The sequence below is a fragment of the Canis aureus genome, chromosome 25 (genome assembly GCF_053574225.1).
Source record: "Canis aureus isolate CA01 chromosome 25, VMU_Caureus_v.1.0, whole genome shotgun sequence".
Taxonomy (NCBI): domain Eukaryota; kingdom Metazoa; phylum Chordata; class Mammalia; order Carnivora; family Canidae; genus Canis; species Canis aureus.
The window spans coordinates 14,157,975-14,182,264 of NC_135635.1; the positions used below are offsets into that span (position 1 = coordinate 14,157,975).

Below are 24,290 nucleotides of genomic sequence, written 5' to 3' on the forward strand. Positions count from 1 at the left end.
GTCTAAGAGAAGGAATAGGGGATTAGTTAAAAGACTGCTGCAGTAGTGCAGATGAGAGAGAATGGCCCTAAACCAGAAAGATACCAGTGGAATAGCAAAAAGTGGTCACTTTTGGTACTTTGAAGGTAGATCCAACAGGATCTCCTGACAGATTGGATACTGGGTAGGAGAATAAGAAAAAAGTTAAGGTTGACTCCTAGACTTTGTCCATGTACTCCACTGAGGCATGAATTCAGCAGTAGCATCACTATATGTGATTCTAGGAATATAAAATAAATAAGAAAGAAATTTCTCCCTCAAAGTACCACTAGTCTAGTAGGCAAGAGAGACATCAGTTCACACACACAATTGTATTTCTTGGTTATTATGATGGGGGCCTCACCAAAGCGTTGTAAAAGTACACAGGAGAGATCAGTGATCTCTAGCCAGGGAAGTGAGGAACGACTTGAAAGCAGAAGTTATATCTGAATCCAGCTTATCATTCTTCTTGAGTTAGGCATGACATGACTTGAGCTTAGAAAGATAAACTGTATTATGTTCACACACCCAGAACAATAAGAGTAAAGCAGGTCAATAGTTATTTTTTGATTCCGTGTCAGACCACAGTTATGCATGATTGACCCAAAAGAAAAGTCAAAATAAAGTACCCTTTCCAACCTAGTACTATACATACAAATAATGTATTATTTTCCATTGCAGGAGCCTTCTTCCTGTATGCTGGATTCGCTGGTGTGGGACTCCTTTTCATCTATGGCTGTCTTCCTGAGACCAAAGGGAAAAAATTAGAGGAAATTGAATCACTCTTTGACAACAGGTTATGTACATGTGGTGCTTCAGATTCTGATGAAGGGCGATATATTGAATATATTCGGGTGAAGGGAAGTAACTATCATCTTTCTGACAACGATGCTTCTGATGTGGAATAATTTTCAGCTGCTGATAAATTTAGGTATTTAAACAAACCTGGAGGACAAAAGCAGCAATTGGTGACCTCACTGCCCTGCTTTTAATCTGGTTCTTTCCACAGTCTAGTTTTGAATGACCTCATATTCTAGAATATTTGATTAGGAGGAAGATACAACCATGATGACTTTTTTTTCCACAAGCAGAAATGTAAAACAATATTTAGAGATTTTAAACGAATAATTATTGAACAAATGTATGTAATTCCTTCCTGAGGTAGTCTAAAATGAATATTGTATCCAGTGACTTCAGTGGTATCCTTTTTTCCTAAGACCATATATAATTATTAGTGGCAGTAGAGTCAGTGCTAATCTAACTTAATCGTATATGTATGATATACTTATGAAGAAGGATTCTGGGATAAGATCCAAGGATGTTTTCTGTCAAAACATGGCCTATTGGCCCTAAATTTTTCTAAGGACAAGTAGCTTATTTCTGATCAGCTCTTAGAAAGTAAATTCCATTTAAGCTTTCAACAAATTCAGAAGTGCCTCCTACAGAGGCACAGTTGTCCTTTTCTCCTTTCGATTCCACATTTTGGTCTCTCTCTCCAAGTCAGATCTTGAGTGTTCTTCAGAAACTGACTCTACATAGGACCTTTTGAACATTATGAAAAGCAGGTCTTTAGGGTTTATTTTCGTACATATTTTTTGCATCGGTGATAAGTATACATTTGCACAGATAAGATAGCAAGTTTTGATAAGTATATTTTATTGCTAGAAAGTAAGAAAGAAAAAATTTTATGGATACCTGATTTGAGTTAGTCAGTTAGGTATATAACTAAACACAAAATAGCACCAGATCTTCAACTGTATTTCAGGGTTTCTGTTCATGCCAAAATCACCTGAATACTAACCACGCCTTCACTCATTGACTCTGGAGTCCTACTATTTGTGCCTTCATTTCTGTTAATATAAATAGCTGCTAGCAGACTATTTTTCCCCTTCTTTTAATCAAATAATTCCTGAAACGAAAAGGGAAGAAAATCAGTGACAGATAATCCTGTTATTGATGTTTAATTAAATAGTGGGACTTATTTTTTCCTTAACTTTTTATTAAGGGAATTGTAACATTTCATTACTTAAAAGTACTGTTTTTTTTAAGATCATAAATTTTTTATTTTGCACACCTTTTTCTCATTTTCCTTGACAGTTTGCCAAAAAAAAAAAAAAAAGACACATAGATTTGTCTGTGGGTGTTTCCTTTTTCTCATACTTGGCTTGGATTTTTTTCCTTCTTGTCTAAAAATTGGGATTTTTCTATTGGAACAGATTAATGGTTCTAACATAGCATACATTTCTACAATGTCTTTTCAAAATGTTCATTAGTTTTTATGCCCATTCAACGAACTCTAGCTTTTGCTCTTAAGAATTATACAGAATATACAAAATTATTTGCTAATTCCAGTGAAAATAGGAATGAATTTTCTGTGGCCAGATAGGAATATATAAGTTTGATGGATTTTAATGTGGCTCCAAATCTACTAAGGTACTCTTTGGAGTGAAAAGAAGGCTATCTCTAAAGTTAATGTGTTTCTGCCAGTCTCCAAGATGTTTTGTTCTTCACTTAAAGTCTGGCTTATTCTATCACTATTATCAAAACTGAGAATGTAGCCAAAAAGGTTTGTTCTCTTAGCCACCAGGAGTATAAGTGTTTGAACTGTCACTTTACTGGTCTAAAAATCCTTCAGCCAAAAAGAAAAAAAAAAAAAAAAGAAAAAAAACTTTTCTCTCTTTGATCATTTCATACATGAAAGGCAAAAAAAATTTAGAGCGTTTTTTCCCTGAATTAGGTGCTTTGACAATTGACTTCTAAGGGGATATTAATATTGATTCTTTTCCCCAGAAAAGCAGATGTGATTTAATAGAGAAAATTATTGATATTTCTTATCCCATAAGAAATTTTTTATCTGTGTAATACTTCACACAGGTAAAGTGAAGTGGAAAATGAGCTATTATGTGGTAAAATCAAAAGATGATGGGAAGAAAAAGTATCTAGACCAATAAAGTGCTCTCTAAAACTGTATTTTTCTGATTTATCCAAATAATTGCCTCAATTCTTCTCTTTATTGTATACATAGCCTTAACTGTATGCTTATATACTCAGCTGGGCTGATTGCACAGTAACTTTATTAAAGGAGCAACTGGACTTTTATTATTTCCAAAGCAGAACATGGCCTGTTCTCCCTGACATAAAGCAAATGGTATATTCAACTTTATATCCATAAATGCACATAATAACAGGGAAAATTAGCCACAGTTCTCCTCCCCTCTTCTCCCCAACCTCTCCTTTAAAGGTCTATTTGTTATTTATATAGTGATAGAGACAATATTCCATATCTTTGAAGTACAAGACAGAGTGGCACAGTATAAAGATTATTTATAATTTTTTTAAAAATAACTAATTAAAAAGAAACCTTATACAATTAGAGTATTATTTTTAGATTTGGTGAACATTTATAGTATATTAAAAATTAAGTGTTTGAATTTTGCAGTTTTTTTATATTACGTACCTTTTAAGTTCTCAGCATCATTGACTACCACTATCAACTTGAAAACATTCCATTTGAAATATCATCAAATATATATTTTGTAGGACAATTTATATATGGTATGATTTGGCCTACCATATTAAAACAGATTAAGCATCATGCTTTTAATTGAAATTAAGGTCTCCTCCTAAGCATGCTGCAAATTCAATAGAGATATGTTTTAGGAATACGTAAAGAAAGTTATAACCCCTATTTGAGGCTTAGCTTGGTGGCTGATGAGATCTGCTGTAGAATAAACTAAAGAGAATATAACGCTTCATCTGCATCTGAACACATAGGGATGAATGTGATGTCAGATAAATTTTTGAAGATTTGATATTAATATTTCTCTTCAATATAAACATTCCTAATAATTTTTACTATTATACCTTATTACCCAAAACATTATTTTTAATATATTTATAAAAGATTGAAATTAAAGCTAAATTTAAAAGGTAATATTTATTTCCATTTGAAATTTTGTTCCTAGTCATATGTAGTAATTAGTTCCCTAATGGAAAATGCTATGACAGTAATGCTGTCAAGTGCTTTTTCATAATTTTATTTTACCACTGAACTAGATTTTAGTATATGAGAGTCTAAATATTATTTTTAAGTTATTCACTCTGAAATGAGAATTCCATTAAAGCAAAGAAGTTAGAAGTTGTTTACTATCTTATCCAGAGTAAGAATGAACAGGAAAAATATAAATTGACAACTTATCCTTTTGCTTGGAAAGATTGTAATGTATTATAATCATAGATTCCAGAGGGAGCATATTCTAAAAAATACTATCCATATCTTACCTAAGAAAGTCTCACAACTTAATGACACTAATATAGTTTATAAATACTGTAATACAGTGAGGGGGAGTGGAAGGATTGTTATATTTCATTGGCACAGGAATTAAGATTAAACTAATGAGATTTTTATTTATATATTTATTTTACCAGTCTCCTGGTTACAAAATATCAAATTATACTAAGCACCATACAGTTTTACAACAGGTTTTCAGTTTATATCCTCTTACTAACCACAAATGAAAGAATGACAGCAGAGCATTCATAACATGTGCTCTACAGCAAAATCTGTTAACTAGTGGATAAAATGTATAGCACGTGTATAGCTGCTGCCTATGAAGAGACTCAGAATTCTTCTCTGGATTAATTTTAATGTCGTGTTTTCTGTCACTTTCTATCAGTTTTCCTAGCTTCTTGTACAGTAATGTTAAGCTAATTTGATGAAGTTATCAGGTGGCGGCAACACATCAGTTATCAGGACATTCAGTTCTGGATGAGAAATATTGCCTTTTTCTGGAAATAGCAATCATTTAAAAATGCCAAACAGCTAACTGCTACCAACCCATTTACTTTGTCTTTGAAAGAGGGAAATATTGGTGTGCCAATCATCAAAAAGAGATTTGATAAGAGGTTAATGGTGTTCTGAAGTACATAAGAGAATTTTACCCTTATAATTTGCCTGTGAGTGTAAAACAATATATTTCCTATAAATCTTGAGTTTATATGTATAAAACACTCTGTTGCACTTGAGTGATTGGGTCTGTGGAATGTTCAGTAACTACTTTCATTTAGCAGTAATATTCATATTTTTACTTTACACAGTTAAGTTCATGTGTTTGATTTTTGTCATATCAGTATGAGAAAAAGGAATGCAGTTTACAAGTACTTAAAATTAACTGATATTTTGTAAAGTTTTAAAATTTTAGTAAATTTAACATCATTCCATCTCATTTGAAGGTTAAAAAAGATGAGACTTAACTCTAGCCAAAGTAGAACTTTATATTCTACATGTCCAAACTGGTTCCCAGTGGCCTTTGGACTATATCTCATTTGATGTTATAGTAACTTTATTTGTAATAAATGTTCAAATTTCTATTTAGAAGCTCTAATGTACATCTAGATTAAATCAAAAGTTTTATGCTTTTAAAATATGTATTTCAAAATGTATATTTTACTTTGAGTGCATGTTATATAGTATTTAATACTTCACATGTCTTGGAAAATTCAATATAAATATTTATTCTTACATGTGACATGTGGGATATCTCTTAAAAATTATGAATATGTATCATTTCCTTCAAAGTCATTCTAGCCTATAGCTGTATCAAAAGTATTGTATATTTTATGGAAATTTAGTGATGTATATGTAAATTTTTTAAGTTATTTTATTGAAGTTCAATCTTTACATAAAATTAAAATCTTTTTTTAAAAAAAGTGTCAGTGCCAGAACTGTAAATGAAAATAATCAAATAAAAGTTATGACAATTCATTAGTCATTTACCTCTCTTGCACTTTTGTATTTCTTCTAATCTCTTCCTTTAATTTCAGGATCTAGATTACATAGTAAAGGCATCTACAAAAAGTAGTTACCTCTATGTATTTATGCAATCCTACTCATTTTAATGACATTTTACCTCTTGATCATTAGTAAAGTCATCTTTAAAAATATATAATACCTAAAAATTGTTCCAATGAATTATCCTCACTAGTAAATAAAAGACTTTGAAATTAAGTGCTTAGGAACCCTTGAAATATTATTTCTGGTTGTCAAAACCAGATGTGACATAAACCATTATGTTGGGTTGACAAAAATTGTTTTATTTGCTTTGTAAATAAAAACAAAATACCTGCCTGGTGACCAGTTGACCGTTCCTTTTGGAACTCTATTACTCTCCATTGCCATTTTGCCCTAACTAGCTTTTATTAGTGAGAATTACCTATTGTCTCATCTCGGCAGCTGTTAGATTTATCTTCACAGTTAGGGTGTACCATTTTGAGCCCAGCTGTAGAAACAGCCTGAGGAGATCCCATGAAGACAACAGATCCACTTATCATCCAAAGGCTTACCTTGGAAGGAGTCTCATGTCTAGGTGGCTTTTCCATGCACACAAAACTAAATTTGATTTTCTCCTGCTTTAAAAAAAAAAAAAAAAAAGATGGAGTTGCATTTAACCAAGGATTCCAATGCCAGCAGGTAAGGTCAAAAGCCTACCATCATAATGACCCAAGAAAAATCCCATAAATTATGCATAAAGGGTGTATTTGCTAGAACACCTAAATATTGCAGTACATATTTGAATCAGTAGTCAAAGTCCTCATGTAACTATCCAATCCTGTGGAGTAAACATTGTAGGCTTTTATGAGTCAGAACATTTTGATGATTTGCCCAATATAACACACTAGCAAGTGGTACAAAACTTCTGTGTGGACTGCACCAAAAGTCTCTTCCTCTCTCTCTCATTATTTGGAATGTCTTCTGGTCTGACCTAGGCAGAAAGATTACAAAACAGACATTGCGGAATTCCTGTGTTGTAACTTAAAAGGTATGCAGAGGAAGAATGTGATACCTGATTTTAACCTGGTCTACAGACACAAATTCTGAAAACCTTTGATTTGGGGATTTTTCTCCAAATATGAAGCACTATATAGTACATTGCTTAAAGAATCAGAATGAACACAAATTGCCACCTTTGAATCCCAGCTTTTCTACTTACTGCCTGGTAATCTAAATTACTGACTTAGCCTCGCTTCCTGTATAAAGCAGAGTTGTTACTATCTACCTCATATATGTGTTTAGGGGGTTATATCAGTTAATCACGTAAAGCACTTAGAGCAATAGCACATAGTAAGTGCTGGATAACTGTTGGCTATTCTTAGCGTCATCATCCACATGCCATCCCTGAGGCTGCTAAAGTCACACTGTTGAAAGCACAAGCAATGTGCTTGTAAATTCCTTTCCTGGGAACTACTAGGAGGAGCACATGGGCTTGACATATGTCATATAGGATGTATGACTGCAGCAAGCGAAGCTCCTGCTGACCAAAATAGTTTGAGCTGATAGGGCTCACTAGCCTGATGAACTTCTTCCTGTCTCTACTTCCTTCTTCTGAGCATCCTCCTGAATGGCACAGTTGATGAAAAGCACAACCTTCTCCTAGTCTCCAGATTAATGGGACTTAATACACAATTTCTATGTATGCGATCTCTGAATCAAGAAACAAAAATAATTTTAGAATCTCTCTCAGTAACCTATCATTTAAATTCCTTTCAGCATTTAAAAAAATAATTTTTGAAATCCCTCCAAATGCTTTAAAAAGAGGAGGAGTGCAGCGCCTGGATGGCTCAGTCAATTGAGCCGCCAGACTCTTGGTTTTGGTTCAGGTCATGATCTCGTGGTCATAAGATGGAGCCCACATCAGGCTCCTCACCCAGTCGGGAGTCTGCCTGAAAAGATTCTTTGCCTCTACCCTTGCCCCTACTCATACACTTACACGTGATCTTGCTCTTTCTCAAAAATAAGTATTTTTTTAAAATTCTTTCCAAATGAAAAATGACATTAACCTTTCACTAAGTGGCTATACTGAAATTAAGCTATTATAAACACTATGAATTCAATATGAAACATTGATACTATTTTTTCCTTTAATATTTCATACGTTTTCCCACTACACTTACAAAAACTAGTTTATGATCAGCATGCAGAGTACATTAATATTTTACATGCAAGAAAATATTCTAGCAAATGGGTACTAAACCCAAAACATATTTGCTACAACAGTGGTTCTCAAAGTGTGGTCCTCAAACTAGAAGCACTGGCATCATCTGTGAGGTGCTACACATGCACATCTGTGGGCCACACCTGGATATAGTCCAGGAAACTACTTTTTTTTTCATTGAAATATAACACTCTAAGGTATACAATGCACTGGTTTGATGCATATATGGCAAAATGTTTACCACCATAGTGTTTGTTAGCTAATACCTCTACCACATCACATAATTATCATTTCTTTTTTGTGGTAAACAAACATTCTGGTCTCTTAGCAATTCTGAAGTTCATTAATACAATGTTCTCTGTAATCACTATATAGTGCATTAGCTCTCCAGGACTTGCCTATTCTAAGTTTGTACCCCTAAACAACATCCCTCAACCCTCCCCAGCCCCCTGCCTCTGGTAACCACCATTCTACTGTTTTCATAAGTTTTTTAAAATTCATAAGTTTTTATGTTTCAACTTTTTTAAATCAGGGAACTGTATCATAACAAACTCTCCAGATAATTCTTAAGCACACAATAGTGCGAGAACCACTGCATTCGATTTTTGAAATCATCACGTTAAAAAGGAATCAGCTGCGTTTTCTTACAAATGGAGAGCTCATCTAGTGAATAATAAACTGAGTGGATTTATAAGCAAGTTACTTAGGAATTCATGAAGCCAAGTCATTTCCACCTCGGGGCCTTTGCATGTGGTGTTACATCTGTCTGGCATGCATGTTGCCCTATTATTTGTGCCTCATTCCTTCTTGTCATTCAGGTTTCAGCTCAAAATCATCTCTGAGAGCCTGTCTTGACTATATAATCACTCGCTTCCTCCCCAATACATCATGTAACCCTGTTTTTCTTCCTAGTATTTATCACTATTTGAAAATAATTTTTCTTATTTCTTGTCTGTTTCTCCCATGAGAATATATACTGAATGAGAGCAGGGAATTTGCATTATTTGCTACTGACTCTCTAGTACCTCATACAGTGCCTAGCATATAACATGTGCTCGGTTAATAGTTAAAGAATAAATGGATGCATGCATCTCAGGTGCTTCTGTGGTCTACAAAGGAGCAGTGAGGAGTTTTAAATGAGCTGGAAAAAAAAAAAAAAGATTAAAATGATACCATAGTGGGACTTCTGGGTGGCTTAGCGGTTGAGCGGCTGCCTTCAGCTCAGGGCATGATCCTGGGGTCCTGTGATGGAGTCCCACATCCGGCTCCCCTCAGGGAGCCTGCTCCTCGCTCTGCCTGTGTCTCTACCTCTCTGTGTCTCTCATAAATTAAAAAAATAAAATAAAATAAAATAAAATAAAATAAAACAAGATAAGATAAAATAAAATAAAATAAAATAAAATAAAATAAAATAAAATAAAATAAAAAATAAAAAAACCATGGTACCAGGCTAATATCAAAGAGCATGTTTGATAAATCAATCTCTCTATAGCAGAGCTGTTTCAATCAAACAGCAAATTCCATATGGTACATGAAGGCATGTGTATTCACATAAACACATTTGGATGATAAATCTGGTTTCCTAACTCCTATTAAAGGAGGAGAAAATCTAATAAAAATCATTAAATATTAGGATAGCACATTAGGGTGGAATTTGCATGCTTATTCTATTTCTACATTATCTTTATAGAGTAAAAATACACTTATATGCTATACACTTTATATACACTCTTTTATCCTATCTTCACAAAACCCTGTATGAAAAATAGCATTATTGTATGGATGAGGAAATAACTGAGTCACAGGAAGTAAAGTAACTTAAGTAGGACAGGTCAGTATGTATCAAAATCCTTTTTAACAAGAACTTCTTTATTTTACAATGAACTTTATCATGGAAAATTTTATAACTGCATCCACCTGAAAATGTTTGTACTTTTTTTTTTTTCCCTGCAGGGTCACTGGTTATGGACTTACAAACTAAAACATAACTACTGGATAAAACTGACCAGTAACATTTAGAGGTAAATGTGAAAGGGTTGGAATTTAAAGTCCTAAAATAATCAGTAATTTCCAAAAACATGCCAAAATTTACACTTACAAATCAACCCACAGGATCCTATTAAGCTTCCCTGCTCTGAAGTCTGCTCTCTCTGAAATTAATAGAACTACTCAAACTTTCTTTTGATAAATGTTAGCATGGTATATCATATCTTTCTCCATCCCTTTCATCTGCATGTGTCTTTGTATTTAACCTGAGTTTCTTAAAGACAACATAGAGTTGGGCCTTATTTTTTATCTACTGACAATATGGTTCTTATTGGTATATTTAGACCACTAACATTTAAGGTGATGAAATTCTACCATATTTGTTACTGTTTTCTATTCATTGCCTTTGTTCTCTATCCCTATTTCTGTTTTCTACTTTTTCTGTTTTTGTGGTTATCATTGAGCCTATTATTTGATTCCATTCCTCTCTTAGTGTATCAATTATAGTTTTTTCAGTTTTTTTAATGGTTGTCCTAGAGTTTGCAATGTGCGTATACAACTAATTCAAGTCCACTTTCAAATAATACTATTTCACGGGTAGTGCGAGTATAGAATAGTCAAATATTCCTAATTCTTTCATCCTGTCCTTTGTGTCACTGGTGTCTTTCATTTCACTTGTATATAAGCTATACACTGGATACGTTATTGCTTTTGCTCTTAAACAAACTGGTATCTGTTCAGTCAAGAATAGGAAAAACTGGGGCACTTGGGTGGCTCAGTTGGTTAAGCATCTGCCTTTGGCTCAGCTCATGATCTCAGGGTCCTGGGATTGAGCCTCACGTTGGGCTCCCTGCTCAGCATGGAGTCTGCTGCTCCCTCTTGCTCTGCCCCTCTCCCCACTCATGCTCTAATTTTTTAAAAAACCTTTTAAAAAATACAAGAAAAATAAAAGCTCCTCTAACCTCATTCTTTCTCTAATGCTCTTTTCTTTATACAGATCCAAGTTTCTGATCTATATCACTTTATTTCTGAAGAACTTTTCTTGTTTTAACATTGCTTGTAAGGCAGGTCTAACTGACAAAAATTCCCTTGATTTTTGTCTGAGAAAAGTCTGTCAGTTTAGAAGGATAATTTTGAAGGATCCTGAATTCAAGGGTGAAATATTTCAGATATTTCACTCTACTCTTCTTGCTTACTTTGGTTTCTGAGATATAATGTTCATTTTTGCTCTGTAAGATGTTTTTTTCCTCCAGCCTACTTCAAGACTTTTCATCTTTTGTTTTCCACAACTTGAATATGAAACGCCTGAGTGTAGTTGGATTTTTGGGGGTTTGTGGGGGTTTTTTAGCACTTACCTGAGCTTCCTAGATTCTTGGTTTGTTATCCGACTTTAATATGGGGAAATTCTCAGTCCTTATGACTTACAATATTTCTTCTATCCCTTCTCTTATCATTCTAGTATCCTTCTAAATGTATAACTTTTGAACTCATCCCACAGTTCTTGGATAGTCTGTTCAATTTTTTAAAAATCTTTTTTCTCTTTGCTTTTTAATTTTTATAAGATTCTCTTTTTTTAAGATTTTTATTTATTTATTCATGAGAGACACAGAGAGTCAGAGACATAGGCAAAGGGAGAAGTGGGTTTCCTGTGGGGAGCCTAATGTGGGACTCAATCCCAGGCTTCTGGAATCACACCCTGAGCCAAAGGCAGACGCCCAACTGTTGAGCCACCCAGGCACCCCAGTTTTAAAAGTTTCTACTGACATATCATCAGGTTCAGAGATTATTTCCTGAGCTGGACTATGTCCAATCTACTAAAGAACCAATAAAAGGCATGTTTTGTTACTATTACAATGTTTATCTCTATCATGTTTTTTTCTTAGAATTTCCATATTTCTGCTTACATGACCTATTCTTTCATGTTGTCTACTTTTTCCATTAGAATCTTAAATATATTATTCAGAGTCTGATCATTTCAAACATCCTAACTATATCTGAATCTGGTTCTGATTTTCTGATGTTTGTTGTCTCTTCAAAGTATGCTTTTTAGTATGCTTTTAGTATGCTTCAATAATTTTTTGTAGAAACCTGGAGATAATGTAGTAGGTAAAAGGTAAATAGGCCAGTAAATAGGCCTTTAGTAATATAGCAGTAAATTGTGGGAGAGGAATTATCCCATAATCCTATCAGTAGGTTTCATTCATAATGAGCCTATGTCCCTGGGATATAAATAAACTTCACACAAAACTTTGTTTTTTCTTCCCCTTAGGTGGGACAGGATGGCTAGAAGGAGCTAGAGTTAGGTACTTCCATTCCCGCAGGTCAATTAGACTCTGATAAAACCTAATCAGGTTAAGCTCTGGTAACGTACTTTCTCTTGAGAACAGGCCTTGTTAAGAATAGCTTGCTCTGGCCTATTTACAATTGCTTCCTTTTCCCCCCTCCTAGACACCTCAGAGGATCTTTCTCCAATCTTCACTCTTAGAACCTGGTAGAGCTCCTAGAAATAAAACTCAAAGTGTAAGCCTCACTATGACTATACCCTTCTGAAATGTTTGGCTCTCAGACTTGTCTACACTGAGCCTTGATCAATCCATCAGTTAGTTTAGGTTTCCTACCCTGGCACTGGTTCCCACTGAAGTTTCTGCCCTTGACTTTCTGCTTAGGTAAGTTGTGATTCTGTGTCTTCCTCTTTGTCTCCAATAATAGGAGCAGTGATTTGCCCTGTGACCTCACTTTTCGTGAAAAGTTGTTTATTTTCAGTTTGTTCACCTTTTTGCTTGTTATTAGGATGGAGTATGACCTTTCAAGCTCTTACATACCAGACTGGAAACCTAGTGAGCTTACTCAACTTTGTAAAATACAATTTTAAAAACTCCAGGTGAGGTAGACAAATACCTTTCTATGTGCTTTAAGAAGCCTTTTTCCTACCAGAAGGAGTTACTGGGCAAGTAACCAGAAGACACTGAAGTCTTGTCAGAGGCATGTACACAGGCATGGAAGTCCCAGATCTCCAAGGCAGCTGTACTTTTAGAAATCAAAGATAAACAAATTACCTTTATTTCTAACATTTAATCAGAAGACTCAGGGAATCTGCAGGTGACAACAGGAAAGCCCTCAAGTTGCTAGATAGTAGAGTTTCTTTATCAACACACTTAATAAACATAACATGCATAACTGGCAGTTACATTAACTATAGAGAGAAACCTGATAAACTGGCCTTTTTTTAAAAAGCCATCCAGATTTCTGGGGAAGACAACAGAGTCAGAGGATTCTAAGCTCACCTCACCCCATGTATACAACCGGATAACACACTCACATCCGTGTACAGAATCCAGAAAACAACCTGAGCACTGACAGAACAAACTCTCCACAGCTAAATGTAGAGAAGAGGCCACTTAGAAGAGCTAAGTGTAGGAAGGGCAGAGACAGAGTCCAGAGCTAACGGGAACAACCAGACTGTCCATGGAGGGAGGGACACCACAGATACAGAGAGGGGAATGAAACAGATTCACACAGGGATCCCACAGGGGAAAGAAGAAACCCCATAACATCTGGCTTTGAAAACCAGAGGGGCTGAACAGTGTGAGTTTTTACAACCAGCAGCACTTAAAACCTGGAACTTTAAAAATCAGTGGGCTCAGCTCAGGGAGAGCTGGGAGGGTTAAGAAGAAACTGAATCCCTGCCCTTAGAGAGACAGCCCAACAAACAGCCCCACAGAGATACAGCATAAAGGCAGCAGCTTGAAAATCCCCTGAGGTAAAAAAAAGAAAAAAAAAAAAAAAAAGAAAATCCCCTGAGGTATACAGGAGGGAGATTTGTTTACTGATCTCAGAGCACGTGCTGTAGGGGCAGGGATCCTTGGGAGACTTCAAGAAACACAAAAGAGCCCCTTCCCTCCCCAGCCTCCCAACCAAAGCTACCAACACTAACTGCCTAAAAATGAGCCCCATCCCTGCATTCTTCTGCAGACACGTCCCCCTCCGACAGGCCTCTGATTCAGGTCTCCTTCCACAGCAGACCAGCATCAACTTTGCTGACAACTTGTCCCCATCCCCTCTAATACACATTGACCTGATCCACCTAAAGCAGTGCCACAAGCCTGGCAGTGTGAGAGCAGCCCTCACAGGGGCCAACACCACTCCAAAGTGACTCCTGCCCCAGGGAGAGGGAAAAATAACCACACACAGCAGTCAGACTGTGGCTCCAGCAAAGGACTGGGGGTAGACAGTGGGCCTGACTACAGGCTCAACCCACCAACAAAAGCCTCTCTGGGGACAACACAGAAAGAGCCCTGCGGTTCAGTACTACTGCATCTGTGGCAAACACTTAGTCTGACACAACTCAAGCTCAAAGTGGCCCAGACTGGCCCACTAACAGCACAGTAACCAAACATTGTCCACAATAAGCAAAGAGCCACTGCATATGACTAAACTGAAGGCAGCATCAGCTCAGCCACAAAAACAGGGCACACACAACACATACGGGAGAGACATCCCCGAAGTGCCAGGTTCTAGCGAACAGGAGACACTACACAGCAGGACAGTACAAAATCTCTTTATAAGGCCACTACTTTCAAGAGCAAGAGACAGAGCTGCCTTTATAAAACACAGAAACAGACAAGGATATTCAGATGAAATGAGGAGACATATCCCAAATGAAAGAACAGGACAAAACCACAGCAAGAAACCTAGGCAAAACGTTAAGTAAATAATGGGTCTAAAAGAGAATTTAAAATCATGATCATAAAGAGACTCACTGGACTTGAGTGGAAGACCTCAGTGAGACTCTTGACAACAAGACAGAGAACAAAAAAGAAACAATAAGAGATGAAGAAATCAATAACTGAAATTAAAAATACACTAAAGGTCTCTTTAAATTTATACAATAAATAGACTGAAGAGATAAACAGATCAGTGACCTGGATGGCAGACTATTGGAAAGCAATCAAGCTGAACAGGTAAGAGGGAAAAAACTGATACAAAATGAAAATAGGGAACTCGGAGACATGATCAAGTATAATAACATTTTCATTAAAAGGAATAAAGAAGAAGAAGAGAGAGAAAACAGAGCAGAAAATTTATGTGAAGAAATAATAGCTAAAAGCTTCCCAAACCTGGAGAAAGAAACAAATCCAGACAGGAGGCACAGAGATTCCCCAGCAAAATTAACCCAAAGCAGTCCACCATGGCACATGGTTATTAAAATGGCAAAAAGCAGTGATAAAGAGAGAGTTTTAAAAGCAATAAGAGAAAATAGTTGCTTGCAAGGAAAACCCCATAAGGTTATCAGCTAATATTTCAGCAGAAACTTCACAGGCCTGAAGACAGTAGCATGGTATATTCAAAGTGCAAAACAAAAAAAAACAAAAAAACAAAAAAACAAAAAAAAAACAAAAACAAAAAAACTCTAATCATAAGGTGACAGAATGGATAAAAAAATTTTCAAAGACTCGAAGCATGCTGCCTTCAAAAGACTCATTTCAGACCTAGAGACACATCCAGATTGAAAGTGAAGGGATGGAGAAGCATTTAACATGCAAAGAGATGTGAAAAAAAGCCCAACTAGCAATACTTATATCAGATAAAACAGACTTTAAACCAAAGGCTGTAACAAGAAGACACAAGGAAGGACAGGGGACAGTCCAACATGAAGATACAACAATTGAAATATTTATGCACCAAACATGGGAGCACCCAAATACATAAAGCAGTTAATAACAAACATAAAGGAAGTAACTGATAGTAGTACAATAATAGGAGGGGACTTTATTTTTTTATTATTATTATTTTTTGGTAGGGAGGGGACTTTAACACCCCACTTACATCACTGGAAAGATCATCCAAATGGAAATAGAAGGAAACAGTGGCTTTGAATGACACAGTGGAGCAGATGCATATATTCAGAACATTCCATCCTAAAACAGCAGAATACATATTCTTTTTGAGTGCACATGGAACATTCTGCATTAAGAGATCCAATATTAGGCCACAAATCAAGTCTCAACAAATTCAAAGATACTGAAATCATTCCATGCATCTTATCTAACCACAACACTATGAAATTAAAAATCAACCTTAAGAAAAAAATCTAGAAAGAATACAAATACAAGGAGGTTAAATAACATGTCAACTAAACTATGAATGTGTCAACCAAAAATTCAGAGGAAATAAAAAAATACAGGAAGACAAGTGAAAATGAAAAAACACTCCAAAATCTTTGGGATGCAGCAAAAGCTGTTGTATGAAGGTAGTTTATAGTAACACAGGCCTACTTCAACATGAAAAAAAAATCTCAAATAAAGAACCTAACCATATACCTAGAGGAGCTAGAAAAAGAAGAACAAACAAAACCCGAAACCAATAGAAGGAAGGAAATAAAGATTAGAGCAGAAATAAACAAAATACTTAAAAACAATAAAAGAGGAGCTGCTTATTTGAAAAGATCAACACTGATAAACCACCAGACTCATCAAAAAAAGGAAAGACAAGCTGAAAATTAAAAAATTCCAAAATGAAAGGGAGAAATAACGACACCACAGAAATACAAAGGATTGTAAGAGAATATTATGAAAACATATGTCAACAAATTGAATAGCCTAGAAGAAATAGATAAATTTCTAGAAACATATAACCTTCAAAACCTGAATCAGGAACAAATAGAAAATTTGAATGGCCCAATTACCAGAAATGAAATTAAATCAATAATCAAAAAATTCCCAAGAAACAAAAGTCCAAGACCAGATGGTTTCACAGGTCAATTCTACCAAACATTTAAAGAAAAGTTAATACCTGTTCTTCTCAAACTATTCCAAAAAACAGAAGAGGAAGGAAAGCTTCCACATTCATTCTGTGAGGCCAGCATTACCTTTATATCAAAACCAGATAAAGACACTACCAAAAAAATAAGTAAATAAAAAGAACTACAGGCCAAGATTTCTGATGAACATAGCCGCAAAAATCAACAAAATATTAGCTAACTGAATCCAACGATATATTTTTAAAAACTCACCACAATCAAGTGGGATTTATTCCTGGGATGCAAGAGTAGTTCAATATTTGTAAATCAACCACATGATCACATCAGCAAGTGAAAGGATAAAAACCATATGATCATTTCAACAGATGCAGAAAAAGAATCTGATTAAGTACAACATCCATTCAGGATAAAAACCCTCCAACAGGGATGCCTGGGTGGCTCAGCAGTTGAGTGCCTGGAGGCATGATTCTGGAGTCTCAGGATCAAGTCCTACATTAGGCTCCCAACATGGAGCCTACTTCTCCCTCTGCCTATGTTTCTGCCTCATTCTCTCTCTGTGTCTCTCATGAATGAATGAATGAATGAATGAATGAATGAATGAATGAACAAACAAATAAATAAATAATCTTAAAAAAAAACCTCCAAAAAAGTAGGTTTAGAGGGAACTATACCTCAACATAAGAAAGGCCATATATGAAAAACCCTCAATTAACATCATCCTCAGTGGTGAAAAACAGCTTTTTCCTAAGGTCAGGAATAAGACAAGGATGTCCACTCTCACCACTTTTATACTTTCATCCTGGAAGTCCTAGACGCAGCAATCAGACAAGGAAAAGGAAGAAAAGGCATCCAAACTGGCAAGGAAGAAATAAACCTTTCACTGTTTGCAGTCAACATATTATATACACTTAAAAATTGCCCCCAAAACTATTAGAAGGGATGAATGAATTCAGTAAGACCACAGGATACAAAATCAATATACAGGTATCTGTTGCATTTCTATACACTAATAATAATGCAACAGAAAGAGAAATGAAAAAATAACCCCACCTACAGTTGCACGAAAAATAAAATACCTAGGAATAAACTTAACCGAAGAGTTTCATGAAAGACCTGTACTCTGAAAACTAAAACCCTGATGAAAGAAACTGAAGACAATACAAACATACGGGAAGATATTCCATACTCATGGATTAGAAGAACAAATATTGTTAAAATGTCCCTATTACCCAAAGCAATGTACAGATGTAATGAAATGTCTATCAAAATACCAACCACGTATTTCAAAGAACTAGAACAAACAATCTTAAAATTTGTATGGAACCACAGAAACCCCAAATAGCCAAAAACAATCTTGAAAAAGAAAACAAAACTGGAGGTATCACAATTCCAGATTTGAAGTTATACTACAAAGCTGTAATCATTAAGAGTATGGTACTGACACATAAAACAGACACATAGATCAATGAAACAAGATAAAGAGCCTAGAAATAAACCCACACTGATAAGGACAATCTTCGACAAAGGAAGGAAGACTATGCAATAGGAAAAAGAGTTTCTTCAAAAAATGGTGTTAGTTTGGCAGCCTGGGTGGCTCAGTAGTGGTTGAGTGATTGCCTTTGGCTCAAGTCATGATCCCTGGGTCATAGAATCCAGTTCCACATCATGCTCCCCACAGGGAGCCTGCTTCTCCCTCTGCCTATATCTGCCTCTCTCTCTGTGTCTATCATGAATAAATAAAATCTTTTTTTTAAATGGTGTTAAGTTGGACAAATAAGTGCAAAAAGAATGAAACTGGACCACTTTCTTATACAATACACAAAAATAAATTCAAAATGGATTAAAGGGGATCCCTGGGTGGCTCAGTGGTTTAGCGCTTGCCTTCGGCCGAGGGCGTGATCCTGGACTCCCAGGATCAAGTCCCTCATCGGACTTCCTGCATGGAGCTTGCTTCTCCCTCTGCCTGTGTCTCTGCCTCTTCTCTCTGTATGTGTGTCTCTCATGAATAAATAAATAAAATCTTTTAAAAAATGGATTAAATACCTGAATGTGAGACCTGAAACTATAAAAATCCTGGAAGAGATAACAGGCAATAATCTCTTTGACATTAGCCAAAGCAACATTTTCAAGATATGTCTCCTGAGGCAAGGGAAACAAAAGCAAAATAAACCAATAGGACTACATAAAAATAAAAAGGTTCTGAACAACAAAGGAATCAATCAACAAAAATAACAGACAACCTGAATAGAGGTATTTGCAATGACATATCCAATAAAGGTTTAATATCCAAAATATATAAAGAACTTCTACAACTCAGTACCAGAAAAGTCAAATAATCCAATTAAAAATCAGCAGATCAACACTGGTAATAAGTGTTGACATAATAAGACATAAACAGACATTTCTCCAGAGGAGGCATACAGATGGCCAATAGACACATGAAATAGTCATCATCAAGGAAATGCAACTTAAAATCACAGTAAGATATCACCTCACACCTGTCAAAATGGCTAAAATAAAAAAACACAAGAAACAAGTGTTGGCAAGGATGTGGAGAAAAAGAACTGTCCTGTGGGTAGGAATGCAAACTGGTATGGCCACTATGAAAAACAATATGGAAGTTCCTCAAAAAAACTAAAAATAGAATTATCATATGATACAGTTATTGCACCACTAGGTACTTACCCATAAAAAACAAAACATTAATTCAAAAAGATATATACACCCCCTCAATTTGTTGCAGCATTATTTACAATAGCCAAATTACAGAAGTAGACCAAGCGTCCCAAGTATCCATAAATGAATGAAGAAGTGGTATATACATACAATGGAATATTATTCACCCATAAAACAGAATGAAATCTTGCCATTTGCAGCAACATGGATGGACTTAAAGGGTATAATGCTAAGTACATTAAGTCAGAGAAAGTCAGGAAATCATATGATTTCCCTCATATGTGAAATTTAAGAAACAAAAAAAACAATATAAACCAAAACACAGACCCTTAACTATAGAGAACAAACTAATGGTTACCAGAGGGGAGGTTGGGTATGAGGGAAGTGAAATAGGCAAAGCAAATTAAGTGTATATTTATTTTGATGAGCACTGTATAGAATTGTGGAATTACCTATATTGTATTCCTGAAACTAGTATAACTCTCTGTATGTTAACTATGGTGGAATGAAAATTTTTTGAGGTAAAATTTTAAAAAGCAATATGCCACATCTCAAAAATAGTTTACAGTAACAACACTGCTATCATCAAAAAGCAATTATAGAATATGCACAGTATGCAAATAAACTATTAATTTAATTAACAAGTTATTTTATAACCCTTTTTTAAAAAGCCATCAAACTAACTCAAATCATAAAACATCAGGGGCATCTGGGTGGTTCATTTGGTTGTCTGACTCTTGATTTTAGCTCAGTTCATGATCTTAGGGGTTATGGGATCGAGCCCCACATCAGGCTCCATTCAGTGCAGAGTCTGCTTGTCCCTCTCTCTGCTCTCTCTCAATTAACTAAATCTTAAAAAAAAAAAAGAAAACAATAATCACTGTACTGTCTACTATCTCTGTATCCATCCATACCACAAGCCCTGTTAAATTAATCATATAATAAAATTATTCTAGTCTCAGTAATACTGATTCTGCTCAGCAAAAAGCATTCTTACCATATTCCCTGGTAAGATGATGACGAGGCTACTTGAATTCTACTGTTCTGCTTGGATGTCCCCAGGATTATGGTAGGGCCTATGTAATTTTAAGAAGGAAAGGATTTAACCTATGAGAAGTCCAAAGTCCATTTAGAATACAGAATAAGAGAGATTTAAATTTAATAAAAATTCTAAAGGCGTAAGAAAATTCTTTTCCAGTGATAAATATGGAAATCTTAAAAAAGAAAACCTGAAATCCTTTGTATAAATTAAAGATTCATTTAAGAATTTAAAAGGACACTTTTGTTCATGAAATGACTATTCAAATTCAAGATACACTAGATTCAAAAATAGTTTATTCAGACAATACATATTGGACTTCATGTGGCTTTCATTTCACTATAAAAAATATAGCTGAATTTTAAACATTATCTCTTAGTTTTGGGGAAGTAAGAAAAAAGTTGAGAAAATATAATCTCCTAAAAAAATCAAGCAAATTACATTTTTGGAGAAGATATAGTTGTTTGAACTCCAAATATCACATTCTTTCTTTCTCACTATATTATTTAACTATAGGAAAGCAAAGGCCTCGCTGATTCCCTCTGAGGTTCGTATTTCTGACCACAAATTATTCTTGTAAGTGATTCCAAGATATAAACTGAAGAAAACCTTAATATCAGTTTTACTTAGGAAAGTAACCCCCCCCAAATCAAAACATATAAGCAAAGACATTAAAATAATTACAGCAGACTATTTCAATGAAAATGGATACCTATTTCCTATTAATTTGATACAAACTTTTTGGAAAGCAATATAATCCATGCACATTGTAAATCCTAACTCCATATTTGCCAGAAGGAATTTGCCATAGGAATTCACTACAGAAGTAAAACTGGTTTGCTAAAAAAATTTCCAAAAGTATATATACCACACAAATGGTATTAAGAGCTTGGTAATTAAAACATTCTTTCACTTATTAACTATGCTAGATCAGCTAATTATCACTATGTAAAAAAACAACCCAAAACACAGGGGCTTCAAATCCACAAGTATTTATTTAGCTTACAATTTGGTGGGTTGACAATTCAGACTGTGCCCAGACGGGTGGTTCCAGGGGTACTGCGGAGCTCACTAAGGCATGAGGTCAGCTACTAGGTGGGTGGGGTGATAGCTGTCCAAGATGGCCTCAGCTGGGATGGCTCATCTCTCTTCTATGTAGTTTCTCATCTTTCAGCTGACTTGCCCAGAATTTTTCATCACAGCTGAACATCTTTTTAAGAAAGAAAAAATAAGTACGCAAGCCCTCTTGAAGTCTAGGCTCAGAACTGACACAAAGTCACATCTGCTAAATTTTACAGGCAAAATCAACTCATGTTACCTACCCAAATTTCAGGTGTAGAGAAATAGGTTCCACCTCTTAACTGAAGAACATGCAACATCATAACATAGCAGTTGTGAATATAAGGAGGGATGGAGAATCATGACCATTTTTGCAATCTTCAGTATTATACTGGGTTTCTACCCCGCTTTATATCCATTCTGTTCAAAAATGAAGACTCTCAGTGACTTGTAATATTTGTAAGTATATCTTCCAAGAAGCCTTACCTGAGCATCCTAGCCAAAAGTGGCATATTTTAATTCTATTTCTATAAATAATTCAATCATAATATTCTGTATTTTCTTTATGAGAGCTCCTACTAGACCATGAGTTTTATATGACTAAGGATCAATTTATCTTGTTTTCTTCTAACATATGGTCATTGCTTTCACAGTCTACACATGCCTACACTGAATAGGCATGAATGAATAAAGGAATTAACCCTTTATTAAATTACTCATTGAGAAAGAGGCTATCTCAATTAATCTGTATCTCCCATAATCTCTAAATTATTGCACATACATATTTAAAGCTTCTAAAAATCACTGTTAACTACATTTTAATAGGAAGAGCAAAAGGAGGACTTACAGGTTAAGAATTCTGAAAAATATGTATATTTTCTTTACCGTGCAGGATTTTTTAATGTGTTCAGGCTGAATGTTCAAAAATATGTGTAGCCATCCTGGTGATATTTGAAACTTACCTAGCTGTCTGGAAATGTTGTGTGGAACAGGCTGTAAATACTGACCTCACCACATTACAAAAGAGGAAAAAAAAGATAATATGACCTTATAGCTATAAATACAACATGTTATAGTGATTCTGCAATAGCACCCTACCTCAGCCCCACAGTTACTTGTAAACAGTTCTGCAACTCTGGGTCTCAGTTCAACATCATTATTTCATTAACCATTTTATTTACAATAGTCATCTTTTTATTTCATGTTATAAAAACATAAAGATTAATACCCCTAAAGAACATTTAATAATAGATTCGTTACAGTTGAATAGAATCTGTTAGCTTTAAATAAACAAGTCTAGGGGATTCCTGGGTGGCTCAGCGGTTTAGCGTCTGCCTTCAGCCCAGGGAGTGATCCTGGTGTCCCGGGATCAAGTCTCGCATCGGGCTGCCTGCTTCTCCCTCTGCCTGTGTCTCTGCCTCTCTTTCTCTCTGTGTCTCTCATGAATAAATAAAATCTTTAAAAAATAAAAAAAATAAACTAGTCTAGTTTCTTTCTGCTACTCGTGGGTTCCAATACCACAGAATTTAAAGGAACTCAATATTCTCTCTCTTAGGCTACTTCACTTCAATTAATAATGCTCACTTCAATCAATAATATTATGGGGTGATTAGCCAAAGATGACATATGCTGTATAGAATATATATTGGTTATTGTTCTTAATGTAGAATATATATTGGTTATTGTTGTTAATGGTAATAAGCTAAGAAGGAAGTAAGCTTGGTGTGATAGCAAAGAAGGAATTGTTGGTTACCTAAGACTTTGAATGTTAGATGCCTTGGGAAACTCTACAGAGCCTAATTCCTGTTCGAGCCAGATGAAATGGTAAATAAAAACAAGTCTAGGCCATCTTAAAAACCTCCACATTTCTGTCGTTCCAATGATTGCAGAGTGACCAAATCTACCCAAAAAGAGTGTCTAATTCCTCCAACAAAAAATTAACACCTACTGTGAATTACATTGTTCTAGGCATTGTATACAACACATCAAAAACTATTCTACGTATTGCAGTGGGATTCAAAAAGGATTTCTAGATTAAGATATAAACTGAAATAGGTTACCTTCATGAGTATTGAACAAAGAAGTGACTACTTGGAGCCATTATGAAGTAATTTAGAAAATGCTGCTTAGCAATTTTTGAGGGAGGGGGTCACATCATATAAAATCAGATGAAGTTATTTCCAGGGAAAAACATGTGGAGGGGCACCCAGGTGGCTCAGTGGTTAAGCGTCTGCCTTTGGCTCAGGCCATGATTCCAGGGTCCTGTGATTGAGCCCCATATGGGGGCAGGGGGGAAAGTCTTGTTCAGTGGGGAGCCTGCTTCTCCCTCTTCCTGCTGCTCCCCTTGCCTATGCTTTCTCTGTCAAGTAAATAAATAAAATCTTAAAAAAAAAAAAAAAAGATGTGGAAAATCATGATCCTTGGATCTGATCTTATGTAAAATGTAGTGTCCCATTTTCAACTATTAAAGACAGATTAGGATTAAATAATAACTAATAACAAACATAATAAAGTTTCAGCATACAGTGGATCCTTGAACACGGGTTTGAACTGCAGGGGTCCAGTATACTTGGATTTTTTTTATAGTATTAATGTATTTGACTCTTCCTTATGATTTTATTAACATTTTTTCTCTAGCTTACTTAAGAATACAGTATATAATACATATACAAAAAAAATGTATTAATTGACTACTCATGTTATCGGTAAGGCCTCCAGGCAACGGTAGTCTATTATTAAGTTTTTAGGGAGCCAAAAGTTA

The 24,290-nt window shown here is 35.2% G+C and overlaps 2 protein-coding genes across 20 annotated transcripts in view; one reads left to right on the plus strand and one right to left on the minus strand.

The window, feature by feature from the left end:
- The window catches only part of SLC2A13 (solute carrier family 2 member 13), a 360,021-nt gene extending 354,228 nt beyond the window's left edge, over positions 1 to 5,793 (plus strand). Inside the window, exon 10 of the mRNA XM_077870447.1 lies at positions 700 to 5,793. Within this exon, the coding sequence (XP_077726573.1) occupies positions 700 to 926 (227 nt within the window). The 3' untranslated portion in view covers positions 927 to 5,793. The remainder of the gene's footprint in view (positions 1 to 699) is intronic.
- The window catches only part of REDIC1 (regulator of DNA class I crossover intermediates 1), a 117,972-nt gene continuing 95,339 nt past the window's right edge, over positions 1,658 to 24,290 (minus strand). For 6 of the 19 annotated variants that reach the window (XR_013364004.1, XR_013363995.1, XR_013363986.1 and 3 more), the window contains 6 exons: positions 21,477 to 21,680; positions 20,429 to 20,507; positions 15,822 to 15,913; positions 12,894 to 13,022; positions 6,361 to 6,426; positions 1,658 to 1,927 (listed from right to left, as the gene is read on the minus strand). Coding sequence is in view for 5 of the 19 variants with exons in the window: in XM_077870465.1 (XP_077726591.1) it covers positions 21,597 to 21,680 (84 nt within the window). In the remaining 14 variants the exon portion in view is untranslated. Of the gene's footprint in view, positions 1,928 to 6,360; positions 6,427 to 12,893; positions 13,023 to 15,821; positions 15,914 to 20,428; positions 20,508 to 21,446; positions 21,681 to 21,792; positions 21,950 to 24,290 lie in introns of those variants that run through there. The other 13 variants (XR_013363992.1, XM_077870457.1, XM_077870467.1 and 10 more) reach the window with 6 other exon arrangements.